Source organism: Miniopterus natalensis, chromosome 12, assembly GCF_054644295.1.
Source record: "Miniopterus natalensis isolate mMinNat1 chromosome 12, mMinNat1.hap1, whole genome shotgun sequence".
NCBI lineage: Eukaryota > Metazoa > Chordata > Mammalia > Chiroptera > Miniopteridae > Miniopterus > Miniopterus natalensis.
In genome coordinates, this window is record NC_142092.1 from 18251810 (window position 1) to 18267410 (window position 15601).

The following is a 15601-nucleotide window of genomic DNA, read 5'->3' on the forward strand; positions in this document are numbered from 1 at the left end:
TTCACATACATAATTTTAACGTTTGTAATGCTTACATAGCATTTTGGTATATGGGTTTACCAACAGTTTTTAAGCATTCCCCTATTGTTGGACCTATAGGCTGTCTCTGATATTCTGCAACTGCAATAGCTTTTTAATGACCTTCTTTTGCTCATTTTTTATCTTTCATAAAAAATGAAAGTGTCTCATTTGTTACTTCCATAGACTAGCATCTTAGATATTAAACTGCTTGGTTAAGATATAAAACAACTTTAAATGGCCAGATCATATTTTAAGGTTAATTTGCTCAAGCATTTGTGCAAATTTTTAGTTCTCCTTGAGATTTCAAATTTAGTAGTCTGTGTAGATTTTAATTTTTGCTCCTAAGTACCGTATAGATGCTGCTAAGCATCTATCTGATAAATACTACTCTATGAAAAACTACCCCTTAAGAAAATATTTCAGTAAAAGAATTTTAATAAGCTTAACTAAATATTTAGAAAGTGTATTGTGTTGAGTGAAACTTTGTATGTAATAAATAATGAGAGTAATAGATCTTACTGGATGACTAACCTGTAATTGTCTCAAGGAAAGCATACAGTGAAACAAATTGTTTTGATTACTTCCTCAAACAGCCAGCACAATGGGGAAAAAAGAGGAAATGTCCCAGGAACACTATAAATAGGGAACCAAAAAGCTCGAGGTGTAAGCTTGGAGAAATGACAGCTTTAGAAAACAAAACCAACAAAAGAAAACACCTGCCAGAACAATCTGAGATGCAAGAAAGGCAAACATTCACTAGAATTAGAGTTTTACTAAGTCTGCAGAGAGCTAAGTGGCATATTTGACCTTCACCATGGTTCACAAGCACTTCTTTGCAATTGTGTTGGTGCTGTTGGCCTGCTCCACTGTCTTCTCCCTAGAAATGAAACTTGTTCTCCAGCAAAGAAGAGTGAACCGAGAAAGCCTCAAACTCTTGAATAAATTGCAATCCTCATCAATTCAGCAGTGTCTACCACACAGGAAAAACTTCCTGCTTCCCCAGAAGGCTGTGAAACCTCCCCAGGACGAGAACGGATATGCACTGACCATTCTTCACGAGATGCTTCTGCAGATCTTCAACCTCTTCGGGGCAAATGTTTCTCTGGATGGTTGGGAGGAAAGCCGTATGGAGAAGTTCCTCACTGAACTTCATCAACAGCTAGAATACCTAGAAAAGTTCATGGGCCTGCAAGCAGATCAGAAAAGTGGCACCGCAGATAGTGAGAACCTTAGGTTACAGGTGAAAATGTACTTCCGAAGGATCCGGGATTACCTGGAAAGGCAGGACTACAGCAGCTGCGCCTGGACTATCGTCCAGGTGGAGATCAACCACTGTTTGTTCTCTGTGTTCCCGCTCACGGGCAAGCTGAGCAAACAAGAAGTGGACGTTTGAACCATATGGAGCAAGAGGCAACTGCAGGCTTTAAAAGCGTAGGGTAAGTGGAGGGGTGGGAGGGCTTCTCCAGACATTATTCTTTTTGTTGTGAAATGGTGATATTGTTTTGGTTTGGTGTGTGTATACATATGTATTTATCTGCACTTTAATACTACAGATATTGACAACTGTATGTATTTGGTAATGTCACTTTCTATTTTCTATCCGTCTTAAATTTTTATGAGTTGAAATGGATTCACTAGTGTTTCATAATTGGTTCTTTAAATGGGTATATTTTCCTAAAAGTTGGCTGGTAGATATAATGAAATATGTTTCCACTGTAATCATTCTTTTCTAGGCATAGGACATCATTCCAATGATTTTCTTATTTGCTAGAAATTGATAGAAATGATGGGAAATACTAGGAATAACTTACATTACAAGATTCAAAAATACCATCACACTGAATATTTGTTACAGGGGACACAATAGAAATGAAACCAAAATATATGAACCAACAGTTTGCAGAGAAAAAAAAAACATGAAAAGAAGTTCAACCTCATTCATAATAATGAAAATACAAATTAAAAGTGAATGTGACATTCATAACCTATCAAGATAGGTAAAAGCCCAAAGTTTGATTTTTTTAAAAAAAATTCTTGCAGAGACTTTGGGGAGGGATGCTCTTAAATTTTTCCAGAGCACCGGGAGTTAGTGATACGTATTTTTCATATAGTCTGTGACCCATCAATTCCAGGTCTGGAAATATATCTGTAAAAATAATTGCACATGTGTGAGATGACTTACAATATTATTCATTGAAACATTATTTATAGTATTAAATGAAAGGAAACCACCCAATTTCTTCTAATTAGAGACTGGTAAGGTGTAGTCAAACAAAGGAGCACTAAGCTGGAGTAAAGCATGAGGGTTGCTCTTTCTGTAAAAAAGTCAAAAGTAAAGTAAAAGAGTAAAAAACCAGGCAAGATGCAGAAGTGTGTATAAAATGCTATATTTGAGATTACAGTGTAAAATAAATTTTCTGGTTGGCCTTACTTGTGTATGAATAAATAAAGAATATATAAGAAATAAATTACAGTGATTCTTTGTATGGGGGGTGGTGGTGGGGAAGGTGGAGAGACTGTGGGGGAGGAAGACAGTGTGGGAGAGGATTTGCAGCATATTTCTATATTTTAATTTTTAATTATGTGAAATTTAGCAACTAAAATAATAAATCGAAATGTATCCAACAAGTCGCACTTATCAGAAATATGGATGGAGTCTTGCTGGTGAAAGGACGTGCTAGGTGCAGGTTAGAAGAAGCAGGACCGAGCCAGCCTACCCTTGGTTAGGGTGGCCAGAAGGAGGAGGGCTGGACAGACAGACGGACACCCATGCCAAGTGGAGAGGGTTCCTGCCCCTGGGAGGGGCCCGTGATGAAGGAATCCAGCCCTTCCAGCTAGCAGCTCCCAGAAATCATTATGAAGCAAACGGGAGGCCAGAGAAACTGAAGTTCGCAGAGCCTTGGGGACCTCCCCACAGTCACATGGCTTTTGCCCGATGTAAGAAGCAGAGCCATGGCCCCCAAGTCTGCAGCTAGTTCAACTACTTTGTCATGTTCTGCTTCAGGTTCATTGTATAACTCGAGAGAAAAGTTATCACCGCATGTAAAACCTGCTGAGAAACAAAACCTATTCCATGTCAGTTTAATGAGTGTAACTGAGTAAGTGTAAAAGCTCCTGACCGACGCCTCCAGATTTGGCTAAAAGGAAGGAGGAACCCAATGGGTCCTGAGAGGGAGGCGGGTGCCCTGCACGGGCCAGGGGGCGGGAGGCGAGGCTGCCGTCGGGAGGTCTGCCAACCTCCCATTTGGGCCCAAGGTTGACCTCTTTACCCTCAAGTTCACACGGAGGGAGATTTTACAGCGCTCAACTGCAGGCACAGGGCGTTTGCTTTTGTTGTAGTTTTCTTTAAAGCCAGAAAATTTTAAAACTAAGTGATTCATTTATTATATAACATGTTATTCAGTTCTCGAGTTAACCTTGCAAGGTGGTTACATTATTTTCCTTTCTTCTCAGGTGAGGAGTTGAAGACTTTAAAGATTAAGTAACTTGCTCAGAGTAACAGAGCAAACCACAGAGCTAGCAAGCGCCAGAGCCAAGACTGCCTCCCAGGTCCGCTGACCCGAAAGCCAGCCCCGTGTTCGCGACCCCACAGACCTCAACGACATCGTACAGTGTCACTGCAAAGCTGCGACGACACTAGCCATAACACTTTGCGCCTGCCTTTTCTGACCTTCACACACTGTCTTCGTGGAGTAAAAAATAAAGTGTCTTTCTCTGACGGAAGGTGGTTTTGGTTCTTGTATGGGATGGGCACAGTGTAACTAGGACATGATATGTAGAGCAGAAGTCCAGGCGGGGGCCTTTCTTCGGACTACTCTGGTCATCTTAAAAAATGCTCTTCTTGTGGGCCTTTGGTCCCTGTCAGCCTGGTGATGGTTCGGTCATGCTTTCAAAGGCCAAGTAATCTAGAAACCACTGGCACCAACCTGAGTGATACCAATGGGATCTACTTTTGGTTCAGTTTATTTAAAACTTAATATGTTGGGGAAATTATGAAAACGATACATGCAGACAGTGTAAGTGGTTCAGTTGTACAGAGTGCAACACTTCCCATTGTTCGTTCAAAAGACCACTTGCCTTGTCACTGTCCAAAATGCGTGGCCACTGGATTCGTTTTTCTACCAGCTATTGGTAAAACGATGACAATCTCCCTGGTTTCTTTGGATTGCGCACTTGAAACATTAGGGGAGGCAGAAGGTAGCCAGTGTGTAGCGAGTGTTTAGCGGTCAGAGTCTCATTGTAGGTGTGCAGGGAAGGGATCATAATACAAGACAGTCCTGTGGATTTACCTTCAGTGCAAGAAGAATGCAGCTCCTCAGAAGCGTGGAAACCTGTTCAACCAAGTTTGTCATCACTGAACGTGGACATGTGTACCTCCTGGGAAGGGTGGAGCAAGGTTTGACTGAACAAAGGGCAAGGTTCTCTTGACCCATAAATCATGTAACCTTTTCTGGGTAAGAGAGCTAGGTACACATTGTTTTAGTGAATGTAGTCCAAGTTAAGGTTCAATATAAGCCTTATACTAAATAAGATAGAGGTCTCTGGGAAGAAATTTAATTATTTCAGGTAGAAATTCATGTCAGATGAACAAGGTGGTTATCAATCTGATCAAAATGTTAATTTGAGAGAATTAAGAATTAAATTCTTGGTGTATTATTCAGTATAGCAGACTTTTTTTTTTTTTTTTTTTTTAGTAACAGCTTCTAATCTATTCTTACTCCTTGGGAGAAACTATAGCTTTCTTATCTTTTAAAACATATACTTCACTATCAGTGAGGAAGTATCCAATGTGAACAAGCAATTCACAAAAGAGGGTAGCCAAATGATCTATAAACCAAGAAAAACGTGTTCAATGTCATTACTGCTCATGGGTTGCAAATTAAAACCAAAATGTTGTAGTACAACACACACCAGAATGGTTAAAACCAAAGAGATATAATTGAGAAATTGAAATGACGGACATACAATTGTTGATAATGGGACTGTAAATGTTTAAAACTTTGAAAATTATTTGGCAGTACTTATAAAGACAAACATGTAAACATACCCTGTGACAAAGTCAGTTCACTCCTTGGGGTATGTCCAGCAGAAATTATTGCTTAGGTCCACCAAAGAAATGTCCAGGTATAGTCACAGAAGCTTTAATCATAGTAACCCCCACACATGCCAAAGAAACAAAAGTACATTAATACTAGAATTGACACGTCTATTCAAACTGTAATAGTACATAGCAATGAAAATAATGAACTATTGATACACGAAACAATATGCACAGTTTCATAGACACGACACTGAGTGAAAAAACTTGATGTAAAATGTACCTGAAGAGTGTTTTCATTTATAGAAAGTTCAGAAACTGGCTAGAAACCAATCTAGAGTGGTAGAGGACCCAAGAGGTTTTAGATTTAGAGAGGGGACAGGTGTTAAGAGGGCACAAAAGGAGCCTAACTTTTACCTTAAGGAGCCATATTATCTACATATTATAACTTTGATTCCTCTTGTTTGTTTTATAGCTTATTAATTTGCTGTTATCCCACCACAGTATTAAAAATTTGAGTGGGAATAAATATTGCTACGCTTTACCTACTTTTAAAAAATTTATCTTTATTGTGGAAAGTATTACAGATGTCCCCACTTTTCCCCCCACTGACCCCCTCCACCCTGCACGCCCCCACCCCAGGCCTACTGCACTATTATCTGTGTCCATGGGTTATGAATATATACATGTAAGTTCTTTGGTTAATCTCTTCCTGCCCCCCTCCCAACTTTTACCTAATTTTTAAGAAGAATATTCTGTTTTATAAATTTTTTTTGTTTAAAAAGAAACATGTTTGATGATATTATTCATATGTTTATTTATTCTTAGTTTGGAGTCATAAAAGTTGTGTGTGTGTGTATATATATATATATATATATTTTACAAATATCACATCAAAATATTTGCAATGACAGTTTCTTTTCTTCACATTAAATACAGATGAATAGATTGTTTCGAATTGTTTCCAGTAGTTGGATCAAAAGTCCATGTTATTGATCACATTATGCATTGTGGTAACTAGCTTAGAAACAATTTGTACAAAAATTTTCCAAGTGTCATTATATTTAAACAGCAAATATATTTATGGAAATCTAGAATAAGAAATAATGCAAAATAAAGGGCAAAAGGGTAGCTTCAAAATTGTGATGTCATTTTTATCTCATCCGAATGCATCAGGCCATTCAATATAATCATTTTTAAAGGAATTATTGGAAATTTTTTGCATTCGGATTTTAGTAACTTAGCTTTGTCCTCTGGTTCTCTGCTGAGAAGCATATCTGAGTGGCTGAGTGATGGTAAAAAAGGAAAAAAAAAAAAGCCTTAGTTGTGTTCATGATTTTATTTGCTTACGGTTGAAACACTGAGCAAACGCATTCTAGTAACTAATGTTATTCTGCCATCTACTGGTTCAAATTGAAATCCCCTATTTTAATAAATCCCAGGAAAATAGCTTTAGGGCATAATCTTTATGAAATGTTCCCCTTAAAAAGAAGAGGGAAAAAATAAAATAGCATGGAAAACTTGATGTATATACATCATTAAATCAGAATTATTTTCATCCCATTATTTTCCAGGTTTGCATTGTTTAGCCCATTACATCGTTCAAAAGCTTTCAAAACTGCAGCATTTCACCTTAAGCATTCAGAGCCACTGGGAGAGTTCGCCAATGGCTTCCCATGCCATTTTCTGGGCAGAGTCCCATATATTAGTTAGAAATAATATATTAGTTAGAAGTAAAAATAATGGAAAATATTTTTAAACAGTGTGAGAATTGAAAAACTTCCTTGAAACTGAAAAAAGCAACTGCAGTCCTTCAGATGTTCTCTAGAATCAAAGGCATGTTCCTCTCCAGTGTCTAATAGTGTCCATAAAATGGAATATTATTCAGCAATACAAGGAATCACCTTTTGAAACATGATAAAATATGGATGAATCTTAACACTTTGAAACTGAATGGAAGAAGAAAAAGAATACATACTGTGTTTTCCCACTCACATAAAGCCCTAGGAAATGCAAATTCATCTGTAGGGACCGAGAGGGATGGCTGGGGGTGGGGATGGGAGGGTAGAGAGGCATGGAAAAGGGCATTACAAAGGGCCATGAAGAAACTCAGGGTGGCAGTTACCTTCATTGTCTTGATTGTTGGGATGTTTTATGGGTATTTATGTGTGCATGTCAAAACTTATGATTTAGGTTTATGTTCTCTGCAAGTGGTAGATCTCTGCTGCGCCTGTACCAGAAGCCCTTGTCCAGTGCCTGCTGTAGGCTCGTTGCAGTTCATCCAGGAGTGTCCTTCCTAAGTGGGGGAGAGACCATGGGGGATTTCTTCGCTGATGAAACAGCCAAGGGTAAATTTGGAGCAGGATATTGAATCAGGGGAGTCCTGTTTGGTATAAACTCAGGCTCTTTCAAAGGAAACAAATCACTACCAAGAAGAGGAGAAACATAGCTCCAAGGCCTAGAAGAGTCTGGAGAAAAAAATAAAATGAAATTAGCCACTCAGAGAAAGACAAGCACCGTATGATTTCACTCCTATGTGGAATCCAATGAACAAAATGAAATAACAAGCAAAATAGAGACAGACTCATAGATAGACAGCAGGTAGACAGCTGTCGGGGGGTGGGGTGGGGAGGGGTCTGGGTGGGGAGGCATAGAGGGATTGAGCCAAAAAGAAAAAAAAAAAGAACTCATGGAGGTGGAGGAAAGTAAAGGGGATAAATGGTGATGGAAGGAGACTTGACTTGGGGTGATGAACACAAAATACACTGTACAGGTGATGTGTTGTGGAATTGTGCATCTGAAACCTGTATAATTTTGTTAACCAATGTCACCCCAATAAATTCAATAAAAAGAAAAAAATAATTAAAATTGTGCTTTAAAAAATTTATCTTTATTGTTGGAAGTATTACAGATGTCCCCTTTTTTCCCCATTGACCCCTTCTACCCCACACCCACCCCCTGCCCCAGGCCTTCATCACACTATTGTCTGTGTCCACAGGTTATGCATATGTGCATATAGATTCTTCGGTTAATCTCTCCCCACCCACCCCCCCACCCACCCCTGCCTTCCATCTGAGATTCATCAGTATGTTCCATGCTTCTGTCACTGAATCTGTTTTGTTCATCAGTTTATTATGTTCTTTAGATTCCAGATATAAGTGAGATCATGTGTTACTTCTCTTTCTCTGCCTGGCTTATTTCACTTAGCATAATACTCTCCAGTTCCATCCTTGCTGTCCCAAAGGGTAAGAGATCCTTCTTTTTTATGGCTGAGTAGTATTCCATGGTGTGACTGTGCCACAGCTTTTTTATCCACTCATCTACTGATGGGCATTTGGGCTGTTTCCAGATCTTAGCTGTTGTAAATAATGCTGCTATTCATTCATACTACTACTAAAACTCATATATTACAAAAGAAATAAACTTCCAAGATTCAAAACATTAATTTTATATAAAATTATCTTAACATTTTTATTTGTTAAATGAGAACTGTTCATTAGCATTTTCTTATTTCTGTATTGGTAGAAAATTTCTTATTTCTGTATTGGTCAGAACTGTTACCAAAAGTTTTAAGTGATCTGCCCTGGCCAGGTAGCTCACTTGGTTAGAGTGTCATCCCTACACTCCAAGGTTTCAGGTTTGATCCCCAGTCAGGACACATACAAGAATCAACCAATGAATGCATGAGTATGTGGAACAACAAATCAATGTTTCTCTCTTTCTTTCTCTCCCCCCACTTCCCCTCTCTCTCTAAAACTGAAAACTGAAGTTTTAAGTGATCGATGCTCTCTGTTCTACCTCTAGCTTTTAAAAAGTCCAGCAAAGCATTCTCCCCCAAGTTTTCTCCTGGTGATGCAAACACAGTGCTCTTTTTCCAGTTGCAAATGCGTGCAGTACTGAGCAAAGAGGAACATCCCTTACTTCAATCTAACAGAAGTGTTGGAAACAACATTAAAAAATCAATTTTAAACATATAGCTAATTTTTTAAAGTACACAGGAGAGATATCTAGGTTCCAGTAAAACAAAAAGTCAAATGATCCTATATCTACCCTTTTATTTCCTCAAATCCTTATATTTAGGTATAACTAGATATCAATTTTCACCAATGTGATCCTTCCTCATAATTACATAAACACCCTTGAATGCTGATGAGTGTTGATCTGTGTCATTCAACTTAATGTGGCTACATAATAGAACATAAATCAATCATAGTTTTTCTTAATAGTTAATCTTTTTTGTTTATCAGCTTTTTCATTTGCAATTTCATTTGTCTGCAAAATTCATAATCAGTAGGAGGGCTGATTATTTGGTATAAGTATATTATCCACTCAGTTATTTCTGCTTCTTTAAATGGTCTCTTCATATTCTTTTGCTCAGATTTTTATTGAATTCTTAAACTTTCTTGAGCTCTTTCTATATTGAAAATGTTGATACCCTATTATATGTTATATGGTTTTGTAACCTCATGTAATTTAAATTTTATTTTATTTTTGTTGGACAGGCTTTCTAAAAATTAATGTGTTAAAATGTGTTGTTCTATTCTTCTATGTTTTTTGGATCTCTACCTTCTCATATCTTTGATCTAGTAACAGAACAGGCTGATGTGGGTTCTTTCATTATCCTCATTTTATAGAGAAGAAAACAGAGCCACAGAGAGATTAAGTAACTTTCCCAAGATCATGGCCTCATTTGGAATCCAGACCCTCTGACTCCACATCCTGTACCATTTCTGTGGATATTTCTGTCCACAAGAACCAGAGAGATTGCTAAGAATCTGAGCATCCTCTCTGCAGGACAGTCTTAAATAATAAGTTCTTCCTCCTCACTTCCCATTTGTCCCAGTCATGACAGGCACCATTCCCTTGTGACAGACAATTTCTGATACAATTAATTTAGTCATCACTTTCCTCATACTCATCCTGAGGAGGTTTCCTTCTAAGTTTGACTAGCAGAGTTTTCTAAAAATGGAATTTGGGGGCATATACATGTTGTGTTGTATGAAGTGTTTATTTTCAGCCTTTATTGAATTTCCAATCTCAGGCTCCGATTGCCTCCTCCAGCCAGCCAGCCTGCCTGCAATTGCCTAAAATGTAGCTGGAGGTACATCCAGATCTTCCACAGGATAGACCAGCAGACCTCCAACTTGGCAAACCAACACACTTGTAACTTAAATGAAACAAACTTGACATCTTCTATTTTAATCTGCAGCCCAGAGCCCGATATTCCAGAATGAGCTGCATTTCTGACATTTCAAATTCTCGAGCTGCTGCTGGCTCTTACAATATTTTCATTGTCTTTGTTTCTTTGTTTATTGAGCAAATGAGCGTCACCTGCCTGGTGCAGCGTCCTAGTGGAATCAGAACTTAAAAGCATCTGGAGTCTTTGTCAGCTTGTGTCGTGTCGATGTGTGGGCGGCGTCGGTCCCTCAGCTGCCTTTATTTACTGTGTTTCTGTGCCTGGCTGGGTATCGGGGCGCCGTGGCCTCTGCAGAGGGGGATGGCAGGTGGAGAGGTTCCAGGCGTGGCCACGTCCATACAGTCACTCCTGCAGCCAGCAAAACTCAGCTGCTTCTCGCTGACACCGCATCGTGACCCCCTGCACAAGCTCATGGCCACCAGAGCCACCACCCCGTCTCCCCTCGTTCTCCCCCCCAGGGGGCCCCGCGTGTCTTAGGTGGCTAAAGTCCAGAGCCTGGGCAGGACCTGTGCAGGGCCAGCCAACAGCTCAGGTCGTCAGCGGCTCACTCATCCCCAGCCTCGTTTGGCCAGCCCCACGTCTTGCTTCTCCAATACTTTGGAACATACAAGTTAATAGCAAAATGAACAAAAAGTAAAATTATACATGTATTTGCATAGCAACTGCCCAATAGGTCGATCAGGCCCGAATGCTATATTATGAGGTATAGATGACTCCTTAAATTTCATATTATGGATGTCTGTCAACATTTTAAAATTTAAATTTATGCAATCACTAAACTCTCTCTTGTTCCAAGTTCTTCTTTGTGGCTAATGTAATTTTTCCTGCATTTAACTTAATATTTCTTCTTCGCCTTTGGTGTTGGGAGAAAGAGTCTCTGATCCAGTTTCTTGCATTCATTTTTATTGGTTATCTCATTCTTTGTTATAAATAGCCATTTCGGGTTCCACAAATGTTTATGATTTTTATGAAGCCCATGCTCTGGACCTTAGAACAACTCTAAAGTTAAACAGGAAATAATTCAAACAATAATATTAAAAATGGGAAGGAATTCTTGACCTTAGCTACCTTAGCTTTAAATGAGTTTTAACGTATCCTTAGTAAAAGAAGTAGAGCAATACATAAAGTTCAGTAATCATATTAAAAAAGCAAACAAGCTAAAAAAATAGTTGTATTATCAGAATTAATAGATTTAGGGTAAAGGTGCATGTGTTGTCAATAGGAAAAGAATGAACATTTCAGTATAACTTTCTAGGAAAATTGACGCTCTAACAGAAAGCAATTTAGATGGAATACTGAATTTAATGTAAAAATGGATTAACAAAAAAGGGATCTGAATATGTGTAAAATCAAAAGAGGACTGTGACTAGGAGGAGGCTTGGCTCTATGTTCTAAGGCCTTGGAGAAATGTACAAGGAAATGTCCAACTCTTTATATACAGGTGAAATTAAAAACAAGTGTACATCAAAAGAATATGGCTATAATTTACGGAAAATGTTTATGTCAAAGGTTAGAAATTTTAAAATTATAAATAATGTAAATGACCAACATAAAACTAGAGTAAATGAAGTAACAAATAAAAGAAAATGAATCTTGACTGTTAAATGTGGAGGGTCTTCAGGCCTCGGTTTAGCTCTCCTCATTGTCCACGCCATAAGTTACCGCATCCATTCCGATGCTCTAGTTACCAGATATGCAATAAGGAATCCCAGCTTAATCCCTCCTCGTGGCATTTTTGTAAACTCTAGACCCATATTTTCAACTGCCAATAAGACATATTTTCAACTGCCAATAAGACTTCTACACTTATATGTCTCCCAGGCTCTTTATTTTTTTTAACACTTTATTAAATTTATTGGGGTGACAAGGGTTAATATGAACATATAGGTTTCAGTTGTATGTTTCTATGTTGCAAGATCTATATATTGCTCTGTGTGCCTATCACCTAAAGTTGTATCTTCTCCCGTCACCGTCACTGTATATTAAGACCCCCTTCACCCCCCACCCCCTTCCCTCTGGCAACCACCACACTGCTGTTTGTGTCCACGAGTTTCAGTTTTATATCCCACACGTGAGTGAAACCATAGGGTTCTTAGCTTTTTCTGGCTGACTTACTTCACTTAGCATAATATTCTCAAGGTCCACCCATGTTGTTGCAAATGGCAGTATTCCATCCTTTCTCATGGCTGAGTGCTGTTCCATTGTGTACACGTCCCACACCTTCTTTATCCAGTCCTCTAACACAGGGACACTTTGGTTTCCATGTCTTGGCCACTGTGAATAATGCTGCAATGAACACGGGGGGTGCATATATCTTTGTGAATACATGTTTTTGAGTTTTTCTGGTATATACCCAGGAGAGGGATTGCTGGGTCGTATGGTAGCTCTAGTCTTAATTTCTTGAGGAATCGCCAGACTGCTGTCCACAGTGGCTGTACCAGTCCACATTCCCAGCAGCAGTGAACGAGGGCTCCCTTGTCTCCACACCCTCTCCAACACTTGTTATTTCTTGTCTTGTTGATAACAGCCACCCTAACAGGTGTGAGGTGGCATCTCATTGCAGTTTTGATTTGCATTTCCCTAATTGCTAGTGAGGTTGAGCATCTTTTCATCTATCTGTTAGCTGTTCGTATGTCTTCTTGGGAGAGGTGTCTGTTCAGGTCCTCTGCCCTCTTCTTGATTGGGTGGTTTGTTTGGGGTTGAGTTTTATGAGTTCTTTATCTATTTTGGAAATTAAACCTTTGTGGGAGCTACTGTTTGCAATTATCACCTCCCCTCTGGCTGGCTGCCTCTGTGTTTTGTTGTCAGTTTCTTTTGCGGTGCCGAAGCTTTTTAGTTTGATATAGTCCCGTTCATTTATTGTTGCCTTTACTTCCTTTGCCTTTGGGGTCAAGTTCATAAATGTTCTCTATGACCAAGGTCCATAACTTCGGCGCCTATGTTTTTTTCTATTTAACTTACCGTTTTGGGTCTCATATTTAGGTCTTTGATCCATTTTCAGTTAATTTTTGTACATGGGGACAAACTGTAATCCAGTTTCATTCTTTTGCATGTGGCTTTCCAGTTTTTCCAATAAAATATTTGTAAATACAGATACAAGAGACTATCTTTACTCTATTGTGTGTTTCTGGCTCCTTTGTCAAAAATTATTTGCCCATATACATGTGGTTTTATATCTGGGCGCTCTATTCTGTTCCACTGATCTGTGTGTCTGTTTCTGTGCCAATACCACGCTGTTTTAATTATCGTAGCTCTGTAGTATAATTTGAAGTCAGGTAGAGTTGATACCTCAAGCTTTGTTCTTTTTCTCAGAATTGATTTGGCTATTCTGGGTCTTTTGTGGTTCCATACAAATCTGATGATTTCTCATTCTATTTCTTTAAAAAAATGACATTGGTATTTTGACAGGGATTGCATTAAATCTGTATATTGCTTTGGGTAATATGGCCAGTTTGACTATGTTGATTCTTCCAATCCTGAACATGGAATATTTTTCCATTTTGTTGTGTCTTTTTCAATCTCTTTTAATAATGCTTTGTAATTTTAGTATATAGGTCTTTCACGTTCTTTGTTAAGTTTATTCCTAGGTATTTTATTCTTTTGGTTGCAATTGCAAAAGGAATTTTTTTTTTCTTTTCTTTTTCTGAAGTTTTGTTGTCAGTATACAGGAAGGCAATGTATTTTTGTACATTGGTTTTGTATCCTGCAACTTTACTGTATTTGTTCATTGTTTCTAATAGTTTTTTGGTGGAGTCTTTAGGGTTTTCTGTATACAGGATCATGTCATCTGCAAAAAGTGAGTTTTATTTCTTCCTTCCCTATCTGGATGTCTTTTATTTCTTTCACTTGCCTTATTGCTCTGGCTAGGACTTCCAGGACTATGTTGAATAAGAGTGGTGAGAGTGGACATCTTTGTCTTGTTCCTGATCTTAGAGGAAAAGCTTTCAGTTTTTCATCATTGAGTATGATGATATTGGCTGAGGGTTTATCATGTATGGCCTTTATTATGTTAAGATACTTTCCTTATAGTCCTATTCTATTGAGTGTTTTCATCATAAATATATGTTGTATCTTGTCAAATGCTTTTTCTGCATCTATTAACAAGATCATATAATTTTTATCTTTTTCTTTTGTTAATGTGATGTATTACGTTGATTGATTTACATATGTTGAAACATCCTTGTGCCCCTGGAATGAACCCCATTTGATCATTGATGTATTATTTTTTTGATGTACTCCTGTATTCAATTTGCTAGTATTTTGTTTAGGATTTTTGCATATGTATTCATCAGAGATATTGGTCTGTAGTTTTCTCTTTTTGCGTTATCCTTGTCAGGCTCTGGTATCAGGGTTATATTGGCCTCATAAAATGTGTTAGGAAATATTGCCTCTTCTTCAACTTTTTGGAAGAGTTTGAGGATAGGTTTTAATTCTCCTTTGAACATTTGATAGAATTCACTGGTAAAGCCATTTGGTCCTGGACTTTTACTTTTGGGGAGGTTTTTGATAGTTGTTTCAATGTCCTCACTGCTAATTGGTCTATTTAGATTTTCCAGTTCTTCATGATTTAGTCTAGGCATGTAATATATTTCTAGGAACTTATCCATTCTTCTAGGTTATTGAATTTGGTGGCATATAGTCTTTCATAATATTCTAGTATGATCCTTTGTGTATATGTAATGTCTGTGGTGACTTCTCTCTCATTTCTGATTTTGTTTATATGATAAAGGGGACACTACATCAAGAAAACATAATGCTTCTTAATATATATACACCCAAACAGGGAGCACCGCATATATAAAGCAACTACTCACAGAACTAGAGGAAGAAACAAATCAAAACACAATCATAGTTAGGGACCTTAATACTCCATTGACAGCTCTAGACAGATTAACCAAACAGAAAATCAATAAAGAAATATATGATTTCCCTTTTTTTCTTAGTGAGAATCTAGCCAGGGGGGTTGTCAATTTTATTTATCTTTTCAAAGAACCAGTTCTTTGTTGTATTAATTTTTTGTATAGTCTTTTTGTTCTCTATTTCATTCAATTCTGCTCTAATTTTTATGATTTCCTTTCTTCTGCTGACTTTGGGTTGCTTTTGTTCTTTTTCTAGTTCTTTAAGATGTGATGTTAGGTTGTTTACTTGGGATTTCTCCTCTTTCTTGAGATAGGCCTGTAATGATATGAACTTCCCTCTTATTACTACTTTTGCTGCATCCCAGAATTTTGATATGTTGTATTGTCATTCTCATTTGCCTCTATATATCTTTTGATCTCATTTTTAATTTTTCTTTGACCCAGTCATTTTGAGTAGTATGTTGTAGGTTTCTTTACTTCCTTTTT

The 15601-nt window shown here is 38.0% G+C and overlaps 1 protein-coding gene across 1 annotated transcript; it reads left to right on the top strand.

The window, feature by feature from the left end:
* Positions 1-835: 835 nt before the first annotated feature.
* IFNE (interferon epsilon) lies at positions 836-7430 on the top strand. The gene is given in 3 exon segments (XM_016218197.2): positions 836-1399; positions 1402-1457; positions 7253-7430. Coding segments are annotated over 3 exon segments (798 nt in total).
* Positions 7431-15601: the final 8171 nt, after the last annotated feature.